This window comes from Helianthus annuus, chromosome 15 (assembly GCF_002127325.2).
Source record: "Helianthus annuus cultivar XRQ/B chromosome 15, HanXRQr2.0-SUNRISE, whole genome shotgun sequence".
Lineage (NCBI taxonomy): Eukaryota > Viridiplantae > Streptophyta > Magnoliopsida > Asterales > Asteraceae > Helianthus > Helianthus annuus.
Window position 1 is genome coordinate 27,557,102 of NC_035447.2, and position 14,372 is coordinate 27,571,473.

The following is a 14,372-nucleotide window of genomic DNA, read 5'->3' on the forward strand; positions in this document are numbered from 1 at the left end:
ATATTTTTATGCCATGTGCATTTAAATCAATTTTCAACCTTTTTCAAAATGAGTCAGTTAAATTGTATTTACCAGTGTAAACTGACGTATTTTCCCAAAAGGTTAAGTGCAGGTACTACACGAAATAGGCTGGGTGTCTTCTAGAGCGTCCACAATAAGTCTCGCAAGCTTGGATGACAATAAATATGTTGAACAATATCTTATTTTATTTTGATCGGCCTGTGGATCCGTTTCAACTATTAGTGATATTTAATATTACACACTATTAATGTTGAAATGAATCTTTCTTTGTTTCCGCTGTGCATTTATTTATTTGTGTTGTTTGTCTATGATGATGCCAACTACGTCACTATACTCCCCACCGGGCCCACCGGTGACACGTGGAAAATAGGGGTGTGACAGGTTGGTATCAGAGCCAACTCTGAGTGAATTAAACACTAGCCTTTTGTGTTTAATCTCAGTTACACAATTGCACATTCCTCGATTCTCGAGTCTAGACAAAGAACTTAGGAAATATCCAAAATTTGTTTTATTTTCTAACTTTGTCTTATATATATATTTGGTTGTGTCACTTGTTTGATTTTTGACAGGTTAACAAAATGCCGCCACGTATGAGAGGAAGAGGAAGGGGACAAGGAGCATATGTAGCCCCAAACGACCATGAAGCCGGACCTTCGCACAGGCAAACACCTTCAGGCTCCCATAACACAGATGCTCAAAATCTATGGAGGTCTTTTACTGAACCCGCAAGGCACTCGGTTTCACAGAGTACCTCACCTTCTATCCCACACTCCTTTGGGCCTCAATCAGAAAATGAGCCCCACAACTCTCACCAGTCCTATATTCCTCTCCAAAGACACCAATCACCCTTTGACCACCCATCACCTGTTTTCCAAGGCCTGTTCAACCTTGCTGACTACCTTGATGCGCCTATGGGTTTTAACCCACTTGGACCAGAAGACCATTTCCCTGGCGACAATGCGATGGATGTCGATGAAGATACCGATCCCTCATTGCCACCATCTGGAACTCAGAACCACCCTATCGAGATTTCTGATGGGTCACCTTTTGTGGGATCACCATACAATGGTCCCGACAGCTTTGAGGAAAGATTCAGGCAGCATGACTGGGTATTTACCCCTAGTTACCATAACTCTCCCCTGCACCAGCCACAGCACAGCTCTCCCTTGCACCTCCAGCAACAGCAGCCACAGCAGCAGCAAAATCCTTCTGAGGATTACCGGCGTGACGTGGTCACTCCACCGCCGCCACCACCTCCGGTTTTGCCTCCTCCGCCTCCGAGGCGAAGAGGAAGGAATGCACGGATGTCCACACGAGGGGGAATACGCATCGGCACCCCTCCACATTCAGGTAGCAGCCGATACTCGCCACTTCATGAAGAACCAGAGATGGGAGAATCTTCACACCCCGTCTCAGAAGTAACATCTGCGCCAATCGCGCCACCACCACCACAGGATTTTGGAAACCGAATCCCCGCTTATACTAGCGCGGCAGCATATAATCCCTTCGAGCCGACTTTTCCCCCAGGTTATAACTTTACAGAGGATCCCTACTGGGTAGCTGCGAACTACAACTCTCTCAATCCGGAAGGTACTTTTGGAGGTCCCTGGGCTACGGGACAATCGACCTATGGATACCCATCATATGGATATCAGCAGCCGCAGCCTCCTCAACCACCGCATTATCCGCTACCACCTCCGGCACCGATGATGTCGCCGCCACAAGTTCAAGAAATCCTTCAAGGGATAAACGATGTGCGACGTGAAATGCGGCATGAGTTGCGGGAAGAGCGTCGGCATAATCGTGGGATGTTTAAGAAGATGGTGGATTTAATCAAGGGAAAAAGCAAAAAGGACTACTAAATCCTTTGTTTGCTAGTTATTTAATCATGTCCCTGCGAGGACATTTATTTCTATACTCTGCCCCTGCGTGGGCATATTTTTTCCTCTCTGTTCTACCCCTGCGTGGGTTTGTTTGTTTCTGTTTGACCCCTGCGTGGGTTTGTTTGTTAGTTTAGCCCCCGCGTGGGTATGTTATTTGTGTAAAAGTCCCGTTTAGGGCAAACTCTTGTTAGTTAATTTTATTTGAAATGGTTAATTTAAGTTTTTCATTTTTAAATTATATGCATAAATATAATATACGAATAAATGAAAAATAGCAATTATTATTTTAATTTGCCATTTTAATAATAAGAATCTTAAAAAGGTAAAACCTAGCTTGAATGTCATAATAAAGACCTGGCCATTATGGTAGAACCTGTTTAAAAAGATTCAATCTCTGTTAACGTCTGTAAACATGTTAGCATTCTTGGCTAGTGTGATCTGTAAAATCACACATGTCACCCTTTTAATAAATTATCCAAAAATCCATATTCTATATATATATATATATATTTGATTGTGACATAATGCCTACGGGTTACAATTAATGTCATATAAAACAAAAAGGCAGCCGTGAGTTATAGACCCCCTGCCAAGAAAAAGGATTGATTTGTTTTAATTATTCAAATTTTAATCCTATAAAAATCTAAATTCAAATTTAGAAATTTGTCCAAGTGACTAGGCCTATTGTGCCAATATATATTTCATTCTAGGGTAAAATAGCTAATAAAAGTCCTGAATGAAATTAATTAACTAATTAACTAATATGGCTCTTATTTACCATGGTTAATAAATCGTCAAGAACGATAACACTGTTTAGGCTTCTAAATAGACCTTGTCCTTACTTTTATGTAGCACCTAAAGCCAGATGGCTAAGTCTGAAGAAGTAAACAGTCATTCAGAGGAAGGCCCAGATAACACTAGAATACATATAACTGGTGCGGAGCTACAAGCATTAGTAGAAAATGTTGTTGCCAAAGCCATTGAAAGGCAATATAGTGAACCAAGTAGGACCCGAAGTAGGACCCGGTCCGCGCCACATCCCAAGACCAAGGATCATTCGGAGGCTCATACCAAACCGCCCTCTAAGAAAGATGCATCTAAGAAAGATGAGCTCAAGAAGGATGATGAGCGACATTCATCCAACCAAAACAGTGTTCCATCAAGGGAGGTTGAGCATAAGTCAGAACCGTGTGGTAAGTCATGTACATACAAATACTTCGTCTCATGTAAACCCCGGGACTTTACTGGGGAGAAGGGAGCGGTTGACTGCATGACCTGGTTGGACGAAATGGATACAGTGGTAGATATCAGCGGGTGTGCTGATCGGGATGTAGTGAAGTACGTATCCCAATCGTTCAAAGGGGACGCACTAGCATGGTGGAAATCTCTCTTACAAGCTGCCGGAAAGGCCACACTTTACAGTATGTCATGGGATCAGTTCGTAACCCTTATTAAAGAGAATTTTTGCCCACAACATGAAGTTGAAAGGATTGAGTCAGACTTCGTATCTTTGGTGATGAAGAATCTAGACTGCCAGGCATACCTCACCACTTTCAATACTCTATCTCGATTGGTTCCATACTTGGTAACCCCAGAGCCGAAAAGGATTGCCCGTTTCATTGGGGGTTTGGCCCCTGAGATTAAGGCAAGTGTTAAGGCATCGAGGCCTACAACGTTCAGATCAGTAGCTGATCTATCTCTCTCTCTCACCCAGGACGTAGTCAGGTTGAGAGCACTTAGGAACTCGGAAGAAAATAAGAGGAAGCGTGAGGACGATACCTCACGGAGATCGGAGAAGAGACACCGAGGGAATAACGACCACAGGAAAGGGTCGGGATTTAAGAGAGATGGGCAACAATCAGGGGATAAGCCCAAATGCAAAACCTGCAAGAAGAATCATTTTGGGAAATGTCGCTTAGAGTCGAAATCGCAGACCCACACGAGACCTTGTGGAATCTGCAAATCTACTGATCATACGACTTTGAAGTGTAAGGGTCTGAAGGATGCAACATGTTACGGTTGCAACGAGAAAGGGCACATAAAGTCTAATTGCCCAAAGAATGCTAAGAAAGCCGATGATGGAAAGAAGACCAATGCAAGAGTCTTCAAGATGGACGCTAAGGAAGCTGTTCAAGATGACAACGTGATTACAGGTACCTTTCTTGTAAACGATGTTTTTGCTAGAGTATTGTTTGCTTCTGGAGCAGATAAGTCTTTTGTAGATAATAAGTTCTGTGAATTGTTGAAATTACCTGTAAAAGCCTTAAGTGTGAAGTATGAGGTGGAATTAGCTGATGGGACCATAGAAACCGCCTCAACTGTTTTAGATGGATGTGTTATATCCATTAGGAATCACTCTTTTCCATTATCCTTACTTCCCTTTAAGCTAGCCGGTTTTGATATAGTGATAGGTATGGATTGGTTATCGCATAACCAAGCCCAGATTTTGTGCAGCAGAAAGCAAGTGGTAGTTAAAACTCCGTCTGGTGAGTCACTCACTATCCAAGGAGATACCCAGCATGGATTGCCTGAGCAAGTGTCTATGCTCAAGGCATCCAGATGTCTGCAGAAGGGTTGTGTCATTTATATGGCACAAGTTACTATTGATGAGCCAAAGCCAAGGATTGAAGATATCCCTGTCATTTCAGAATACCCTGAAGTTTTCCCTGAAGAACTACCTGGTTTACCACCGGATAGGCAAGTGGAATTTCGAATTGACATCATTCCGGGTGCGGCGCCAGTAGCAAGAGCACCATATAGATTGGCACCAACGGAGATGAAGGAGTTAAGGACGCAATTAGATGATCTGTTAGCTAAAGGTTTTATTAGACCTAGCTCGTCTCCCTGGGGAGCGCCGATTTTGTTTGTCAAAAAGAAGGATGGATCGATGCGTCTGTGCATCGATTACCGTGAGCTTAATAAAGTCACTATCAAGAATAGATATCCATTACCAAGAATTGACGACCTATTCGATCAATTGCAAGGGGCAAGCTACTTTTCAAAGATCGACTTGAGGTCAGGCTATCACCAGTTGAAGGTCAAGGATGAAGATGTGCACAAGACAGCGTTTAGGACTCGTTATGGACATTATGAGTTCCTAGTGATGCCTTTTGGGCTCACTAACGCACCGGCCGCATTCATGGATCTCATGAATCGCGTCTGCAAGCCTTATCTGGATAAATTCGTTATCGTCTTTATTGACGACATTCTTATTTACTCAAGGAACCAAGCTGACCACGAGAAACACCTCCGTTGTATTCTCAAACTTCTACATCATGAGAAACTCTATGCCAAATTTTCAAAGTGTGAATTTTGGCTTCGGGAAGTCCAATTCCTTGGACATGTGGTAAGTGAGCGTGGTATCCAAGTAGATCCCGCTAAGGTAGAGGCAGTTATGAATTGGCAAGTGCCAAAGACACCTACCGAGATTCGCAGTTTCCTAGGATTAGCAGGATACTATAGGCGATTCATCGAGAATTTTTCAAGGATTGCTGCGCCTCTAACTTCGTTGACTCGTAAGAAGGTTAAGTTTGATTGGGGCCCTAAGTAGCAGGAATCCTTTGACGTTCTGAAGAAGAAGTTGAGCAATGCACCAGTGTTAACATTGCCCGATGGTATAGAAGAATTCGTGGTGTATTGCGATGCGTCACACTCTGGTATGGGCTGTGTACTCATGCAGAGAGGCAAGGTCATTGCCTACGCTTCACGACAGCTAAAGGTGCACGAGAAAAACTACACCACCCACGACTTGGAACTGGGTGCCGTTGTATTTGCATTGAAACTGTGGAGACACTACTTGTATGGAACCAAGTGTGTGATCTATCCGGATCACAAGAGCCTTCAACATTTGTTCAATCAGAAGGAATTGAACATGCGGTAAAGACGATGGATGGAAACTTTAAATGATTACGACTGTGAGATAAGATACCATCCAGGCAAGGCAAACGTAGTTGCCGACGCCTTAAGCAGAAAAGAAAGAGTGAAACCGATAAGGATCAATGCCAAGCGCATAGAAATAAGGAATAATTTGAACGAAAGGGTGTTAGCTGCACAGAAGGAAGCTGTGTTGGAAGCTAATTATCCTGAAGAAAAGCTAGGAGTAACTTAGGAGCAGTTATCCTATGACAAAGATGGAATGCTAAGACTAAATGGACGAATATGGGTTCCAGTTTATGGGGGACTTCGGGATGTTATCCTCCAGGAAGCCCACAGCTCCAAGTATTCCGTTCATCCTGGAGCTGATAAGATGTACCAGGATCTAAAGGCAAACTACTGGTGGATTGGTTTGAAAAAGTCTGTAGCTGCGCATGTAGCTAAATGTTTGACTTGTGCGCAAGTCAAAGCTGAGCATCACAAGCCGTCAGGTTTGCTTCAACAACCTGAAATTCCCACGTGGAAGTGGGAAATGGTGACAATGGATTTCATCACCAAACTGCCAAAGACAAGGAAAGGAAACGATACCATATGGGTCATAGTAGACAGGCTAACCAAGTCAGCACATTTCCTTCCCATAAAGGAAACTTTCAGCTCTGACATGTTAGCTCAATTGTACGTGGATAAGATTGTAGCTCTACATGGTGTACCAGTGTCGATTATCTCTGACCGAGATACGAGATACACCTCTCATTTCTGGAAGAGTTTCCAACAGTCTTTGGGCACGCGCTTAAACTTTAGTACGGCTTACCATCCGCAGACAGACGGACAGAGTGAGCGTACCATCCAAACATTGGAAGACATTCTTCGAGCATGTGTGATTGATTTAGGTGGCAGTTGGGATAACCACCTACCCTTGATAGAGTTCTCCTATAACAATAGCTACCATACTAGTATTAAGGTTGCGCCTTTCGAGGCATTATATGGTAGAAAATGCAGAACACCCATCTGTTGGGCAGAGGTAGGAGAAGTTCAATTATCAGGACCAGATTTGGTTTTTGAAACAACGGACAAGATTGTCCAGATTCGCGATCGCTTGAAATCTGCCCAAGATAGGCAGAAAAGCTACGCTGATCCAAAGCGTAAGCCTTTTCACTTCGAAGTAGGTGACAAGGTATTGCTTAAGGTATCACCCTGGAAGGGAGTGATGCGATTTGGTAAGAAAGGCAAGCTAAGCCCGAGATACATAGGACCTTTTGAGGTTATCGAACGCGTCGGATCAGTTGCCTATAAGCTAAACCTACCTGAGGAACTTAGTAGTATACATAATGTGTTCCACATCTATAATCTGAAGAAGTGTTTCGCTGACGAATCACTGGTCATACCGCATACAGATATACGCATAGATGAAAGCTTGAAGTTTGTGGAATGACCATTGTCGATTGAGGATCGACAGGTGAAGAAGCTTCAAAGGAAGCATGTACCTATAGTTAAGGTCAAATGGGATGCCCGTAGAGGTCCCGAATACACATGGGAGGTAGAATCCACGATGAAAGAAAAATACCCTCATTTGTTCCAGTAAATCTCGATGTCGAGATTTCTTTTAAGGGGGGGAGGATGTAACACCTCGGAAATTTGCGTCCATTAATGCATTGACACGTGGCATAGGCTTTGGATATGTGAAAACATACTTTAGAGGGACTAAAGTTGACAAACAGTGAAACTATGGAACGTAAGGGTCCAAAGAGTCAACAATGGATAAATAGGCTCTACAATAACCCTACATGGTATTTATAACCCTAAACGGATAAATCATGGATCATACAAAGCGGAAAATGAAAGAAAGTGAGGAATTGCAAACTACAGGGGCCAATCGTGTCAACATGTTGAATTTATACCTCTGAGTGATCTTTTGGCAAACCCAAAGCTTTGTAATGATAAAATATACTCACTGGAATATGTGGTAAAAATTTCATGAAGTTTCGTGATCGTATGAGAAAGTTATGATCAAAACCGTGCAAGAAGGGCTAAATGCGTCAACGTCGAATTTCATCACTTTTCGGGTGAGCGCAAAGTTACCCAAGGACTTTTCCATGTTTGTAAATGTCCCAAGGTCCTTAAAAATCAAGTTTGAGGGTCTAATGAGCATGATTGATATCCAAAACCTCGTAGCAAAGGACCAAGGACCAAAACTTCAACATTAAAAGAGATTTGAGGATCAGATGGGGCTAGGCGTCATACCTAGGGCCCTAGGCGTGACGCGAGGCCTGCCCAGCGACAGAAATCGGGTTATTGCAGTTAAGGGCCTGATTCCGAGTTGTAACCAGCTGTTACCCACTCTAAATCCTCACCAATCAACTTACATGCATCTAGGGGCACTTGTAACCATCTTACAACATCCCTAGGCTATTGTGGCAGTTCCTAATGAGATCAAAGTTCCATAAAAGGGGTCTTGTAGTTGTAAACATTCAAGACTTGCATTCTCAAAAATTCACAAGAGCAATTCTGGAGTTCTCTGGTCATCATCAAGGGCTTTGTACTTGTTATTAGGACTCTTGTAAGTGTTCATAACCTGCTCTAATTCGTTCTAGCTTAGTTATTCAACCGAAAGTCAATCCGTCGTAAATTTAGTTTGACTTTTCGATTAAACGAAAATGGCTCAGTCATTTCTCGAATTGAAAGTACCTACAAGTTGGTATTTATGTAGGTAGCAAACCCTCAAAGGGGTATTTTCAGATTCTCACTCTAAGCATGATGATTGTCGAGTCAAAGCTTTTCTTAAAAAGTCAACAGAATGTGTTTTTGCAAAATTTAGCATAAATGGTAATGTAGGTTACATGCAACCTGTTTGATCATCAAAATAGCTTTGTAATTAATTTAAGAACATGTTTTATCATGATCAACTCGACAATTTTCAGTATAAACCCGGATCGGAACCGAAAGTCTTATAAAATGACTTTTTCTTTGACTCTCGATTCGGATCCGTGCATGCATGTTTGAGATCTGCCTTAGAGCTTATTTTGGACCATTTTTATATATGTACAACTCTCTGAGATTTTACAAACTTGGTTAAACACTTATCCGATTCATATGCATGTTACCGGTCTTTGCTTAAATATGACTATTTTGCCCTTTTTGCTATAAAACGCGATTTTTGAAAAAGTGAAAGAGTAGAAACGTTTGCTACTGATTTATAAACTTGCACCAAGAATTTGATATCAGTTTGAGGTCCAGATTTAGAGTTATGCTCAATATCGTAATTTGAAAGCTTTATGTTAAGTAAACGGCGTAATTAGCGTATAGCCTATTTAAACCCACTTTTTGATATAAAACTTTTTACCCACTGATGTTATATAATATTTTGGGATTTTTGATGATTTTTATTTAATTTTTGGCTGAGCATAACATAGGTCTCTAAGTTTAATTCGGTAAATACCGAATTTACCCTTTTAAGCCATAAAATGAGTTTTATAAATCTTTTTGACCCCAAACCTTTTTCCACTGATTTCATTTGTTAAATAAATTATTTTGAGCATTCTGGAAATATAAAAATATCAGCCTTCTTTTGAAAATCCGGAAACGGCTCTAAATCGCCTATTTAAGCGTTTTTAACGCCTAGTATGCATTATGACCATATTAAACATATAAGGTTGATACCTACTGATATTCTTAGTATATTTTTATAAAATAACAGTAAGTATAAGTTTTTGAACTCAGGTTTCCAGTTTTGACACTTTTAGCCCTTGTGAAATTACCAAAATACCCCTAAGGTGCATAGTTTGATTTTAAGTGATAAGTTTCATATATGGGACATACCCTACTGTTATAATATGTTAAATTAAGTATTTTTACTGTATGAATCAGACCTACAACTCAGATTACAAATTTAACTCTTTATAATCTTTTAAATGACCAAAATGCCCTTATAAGGCATAAGTTGAGTTTAAATTCATTCGGGGCATAATAGAACATAACTTACCGATATTATGACATATTTAGAGCATATTATCTCACGGAACTTGCATATGACTCTTATGGTTACCCGTAACGCTCTTTTAGCGTTCGGTTCGGTTTATGTAACTAGTTTGCATAAATTGAACGAAACGGGTCAAACATTATCATTTTTGTCTCAAAATCCAGAATGTATTTAGCATACCCATATTATACAAGTATTCAAACTTGTCGGGTCTAAATCACCTTCTATCCGGTCTTCGCTTAATCGTGCGTTTGAACCGTATCGTCCTTAAAACTAACCGGTCTAAGCTTAGGCTTAAATAAAGACCCGTTAGAAGTCTAATAGGTTATTATAAATCTTTGTTCCAGAATAGAAGGACCAGTAAAAGCTACCTTCACTTGCTAGTTGTGATTTATACTTACCAAGGTAAATACTTTTAACTTATTTTCCCTATACGGGCTTGGGATACGGTATATAAAATACCGCTTGGTCCGGCATCGAATTCTTTAATCGAATAGAGGTTAAATTTATTGAGATGCCTTGTTTTGAATGTGTTTTATTGCTTAAAGCCTTTGGGAGGTTAATGACCATGTCCCGGATATCCTCGGCATTATCTTACGAGATAGCCACGACCTGAGCACGGGGTGTAGGCGTACACCTGTCAGTGTATAACTCTATATTGTGGTGTGTCTATTAATCTTTAACCCGGTCTACGGATCGGGCTACTGAACGCATAAGTAACATGTAAATCCCTTACAAGATTATTATAAATAATTACCCCAAGTTATAAAAAAATTTTTATGCCATGTGCATTTAAATCAATTTTCAACCTTTTTCAAAATGAGTCAGTTAAATTGTATTTACCAGTGTAAACTGACGTATTTTCCCAAAAGGTTAAGTGCAGGTACTACACGAAATAGGCTGGGTGTCTTCTAGAGCGTCCACAATAAGTCTCGCAAGCTTGGATGACAATAAATCTGTTGAACAATATCTTATTTTATTTTGATCGGCCTGTGGATCCGTTTCAACTATTAGTGATATTTAATATTACACACTATTAATGTTGAAATGAATCTTTCTTTGTTTCCGCTGTGCATTTATTTATTTGTGTTGTTTGTCTATGATGATGCCAACTACGTCACTATACTCCCCAGCGGGCCCACCGGTGACACGTGGAAAATAGGGGTGTGACAAACACGGTCGATTGTTGGGTCTTTGTTATGCGCCATATGAAAACTTGGTTTGGCGTAACAGTTGATAAATGGGATAGTGGCTTCCCACTTGAGCCGAGCCCTAAGAAAGCAACCTTGACATGGTTAAGTGAGAAATACACGGTGAAGTTGGTAACTTCAAGCGCTAACAAGCATCGTGACCGCATATTGGGCGAAGCATAAGAATACGGGAAGGCGTTCAATTTGGGTTAATTAGTACGTTTGATGGTTATTGACGATAATATACGTTTGATGGTAGATTGTTTTGGTATTTTTTTGGGTTTGTTATGGAATGTTTGTTTGCTAGGTTTGATAAACGTTATGGAACCGGCTTTTAGCTGATAATATAATATATTTTACTCGTACCTACCCTATGTATGTATTCAGTTCGTAATTTTGATACACATATGTGAAAAACTGTACAATAAATGATTCACATATTAGCAGACTTAGTGCATAATGTAACAGAATTAGTACACCTGTGTACAGTTTTTAAGGAAGCTAACTACAATTGAACAAACTAATAGGAGCTGGCATTTTTTGTACACATGTGTACGGTTACGGGTATACTATGTACACATGTGCACTGGTGTGTATACACTATAGTACACATGTGTGCATTTATTTGTATAATCGTTCACATGTGTACACATCGAAGAAATAACCATACTACTTATGTATGCAGTAACAATAGCTGGTAGACTTTTCTGTTTTCAAGTCAGGCTCACACCCATTCCTTCCTATTTCATCAAACACAAAACCTGCCGAATCAAACGAACCCATCTCACACAACGCCTTGATCATTATATTATACGAAACAATATCCGAATCAAATGAACCCATCACAGAAATTAATTCCTTAAAAAACATAATGATATATGCTAATTAAAAGAGTAAAACATCATGCAAAAACATCCCAGAAGCATTAATAATAAGCCAAATGGATACAATTAAACTTTCTGTACATAAATTAATTTTAGAACCGGATAATAGGTCAGTCCCACCTTCAAACAATTAAATCATGCTTTCGTAAACCAAAAGAACATAGTAAAAAACAGATAAAATTCTAAGATAACATTACTAGTACACAAACCGGAAACCAAAATCAAAGGATTGGAAGACAGGGACCGGTTCCACCTTTCATATCCGCATCAGAACACTCGAGTAGCAATAGAGGCAGTTCAATATTTCCCACCCCATGTCCTCTTTTCTAGATATGTGCAATTGCGGCCAACGGTTAATTCTCATATAGTGTTCTCTGATCGTTCCATCTCACACAACGCCTTGATCATTATATTATACGAAAAAATATCCGGATTCACACCCATCTTCCTAGTCAACTCTCTAAAAATCCCATCAACCATATCAAACTTCTTGGCACTAACACAAGCACCAAGAAGCGCATTAAAAGACTTAACAGTCTGGCCACATTTTCTCTCAGGCATTTTGTCAAACACCTTGGATGCATGATCATACATGGCAGCTTTCCCATACAAATAAGTTCAAAGATCCACTGTTGTAACGAAAACAATAACAATAACATTTGGATAAACAATAACATGAAAAAACCTGCAGCAAAAAACGATAGGAATAGAATAAGAAAAAAACACAACATTCGTATACGTGTATTCATCTTAAAGATCATAAAAAACACACCTGGGCGATCCATTGTTATAACGAAAACCTTATCGTTAATCGGAACGTTGTCTTCGTGAACATCTTCGTCGGAATTATCGGTATTATTTTCTGGGTCAGCCGTGGTTGAAATACTGGAAGATCAAAATTGAAGAACTAATCTTTGTATGGAATAACTGATCTTTTTCTGGGTCGGGTATAATGGAAGAAATGATCTTCGTAGCAAAGGATATGAACTGGCTTTATAAAATCTGATTTCTGAACTAGATTTGTAGAAGAACTGATCGATTCTGATTTCTGGGTTTATAAAATTTGAAAGTTTGGTTCCACTGAACGATGATGATTTCTTTGATGATTTCTGGGTTTATGAAGTCTGAATACGTGTTTTTGATCTTTTCAATCGAATTTGAATTCTGGGTTTCTAAAAGATATTTTTATAATCAAATAAAAATAATGTAACTGAATTGAAGAATTTAAATAATGATTTAAATCTAATTTATTATAAAATTCCAATCCTACCCCTTATCATCTTAAACAAAATCAAGGGCCAAGATTAGTTCACGCAGTTCACTTTCAAAAAGTTGTTCACGCTTGAACCTAATCCTATATATATATATATATATATATATATAGGTAAAGAGTATGATACAAATCCCACTATCGTACATTATGTACGCTACAACTGCAGCCATACACGTGTCCTGATTCAATTTTAACAAATAAGGGTATATCAGACATTTATTCTATCATTTACGACTGCGAATCATTGAATCCCGTCAATTATGGAGTTCGTTTCATAACCGTTCCATTTAAGTATTCTTCGTTTTCAATTCGATTGCAGGGTTTTGATTGATTGATTCCACACAGAACGGCCATTTTCAGAGACTTATTGAATCGTCATTTAGGTGAGTTTTGGGGTTTTTTTTTATTTGAAGTTTTTTTTTATTATTAGATTTATAATCAGGGGTAGAAGTTAAGTGTTTATTGGAACTAATTGTTGTGTTACTATATCGCATGTGTCTTTTTATATATCGCATGTGATGTGTTAAAATAAACCAACTAGTAAAGGAATGGATCTGTTGCATAAATTCGCATGTTTAAATATAGTCATTTCGCACACAATGAAGTTTGGTATATAATTTCGCAAGTTTAATTCTAGATTTCGCAAACCTTAAAGATGTTTATCAATTGTAGCTTTTGATTTCGCATTCTTTATGAGTAATTATTTTTATTTTTGCACAGTGTGTTTCAATTATTGAAATCAAATAATTCAGTTCAATAATTGATTTCAATAATTCATATCAATAATTTTTTTATTATATATTCTATGTTTTCATCACTATTGCAGACATGCAATTAAAAAATGGCAGATCTACCAACATGCTCTTCTTCTTCTTCTTCTGAACCAAGTATCAAGCAGGTTTTGAGGAAAAGGATTCAGCAACAGATTCAAGAGGATCAATCTTGTCAAGAGATGTTGGAGGCCAACATTTCTCGTGTAACGGAAAACATGAAGAGAAGACAAGAAATTCTGAACATGTTATCCCAGATGCAAGTGAGTAGTCTTAAAGAAATTGCAGTTATGTTTATGGTGGATTTGGGTGAGAGGGATGAGAAACAGTTGAAAGAGTTGGCTGGTGCAATAACTGTATTAAGATGCTCAATGAAGATGAAAATAGAGTTTCTTTCATCTTTTGAATGAACTTTTTTTTTTGTGTATGTTCCAATAAATTTGCATGTTTTGTTATGTAATGGACTTGTATTTCTCAAATTTTAAGAATTCAATGTGAAACA

General features: G+C 39.2%; 1 protein-coding gene across 1 annotated transcript; it reads left to right on the forward strand.

Moving 5' to 3' along the window:
- The first annotated feature begins 611 nt into the window (after positions 1–611).
- LOC110913479 (leucine-rich repeat extensin-like protein 5) lies at positions 612–11,126 on the forward strand. Its single transcript, XM_022158305.2, has 3 exons — positions 612–1,844; positions 2,770–3,097; positions 10,987–11,126. The coding sequence occupies exons 1-3, from the start codon at positions 612–614 to the stop codon at positions 11,124–11,126; spliced, it is 1,701 nt and encodes a 566-aa protein (XP_022013997.2).
- Positions 11,127–14,372: the final 3,246 nt, after the last annotated feature.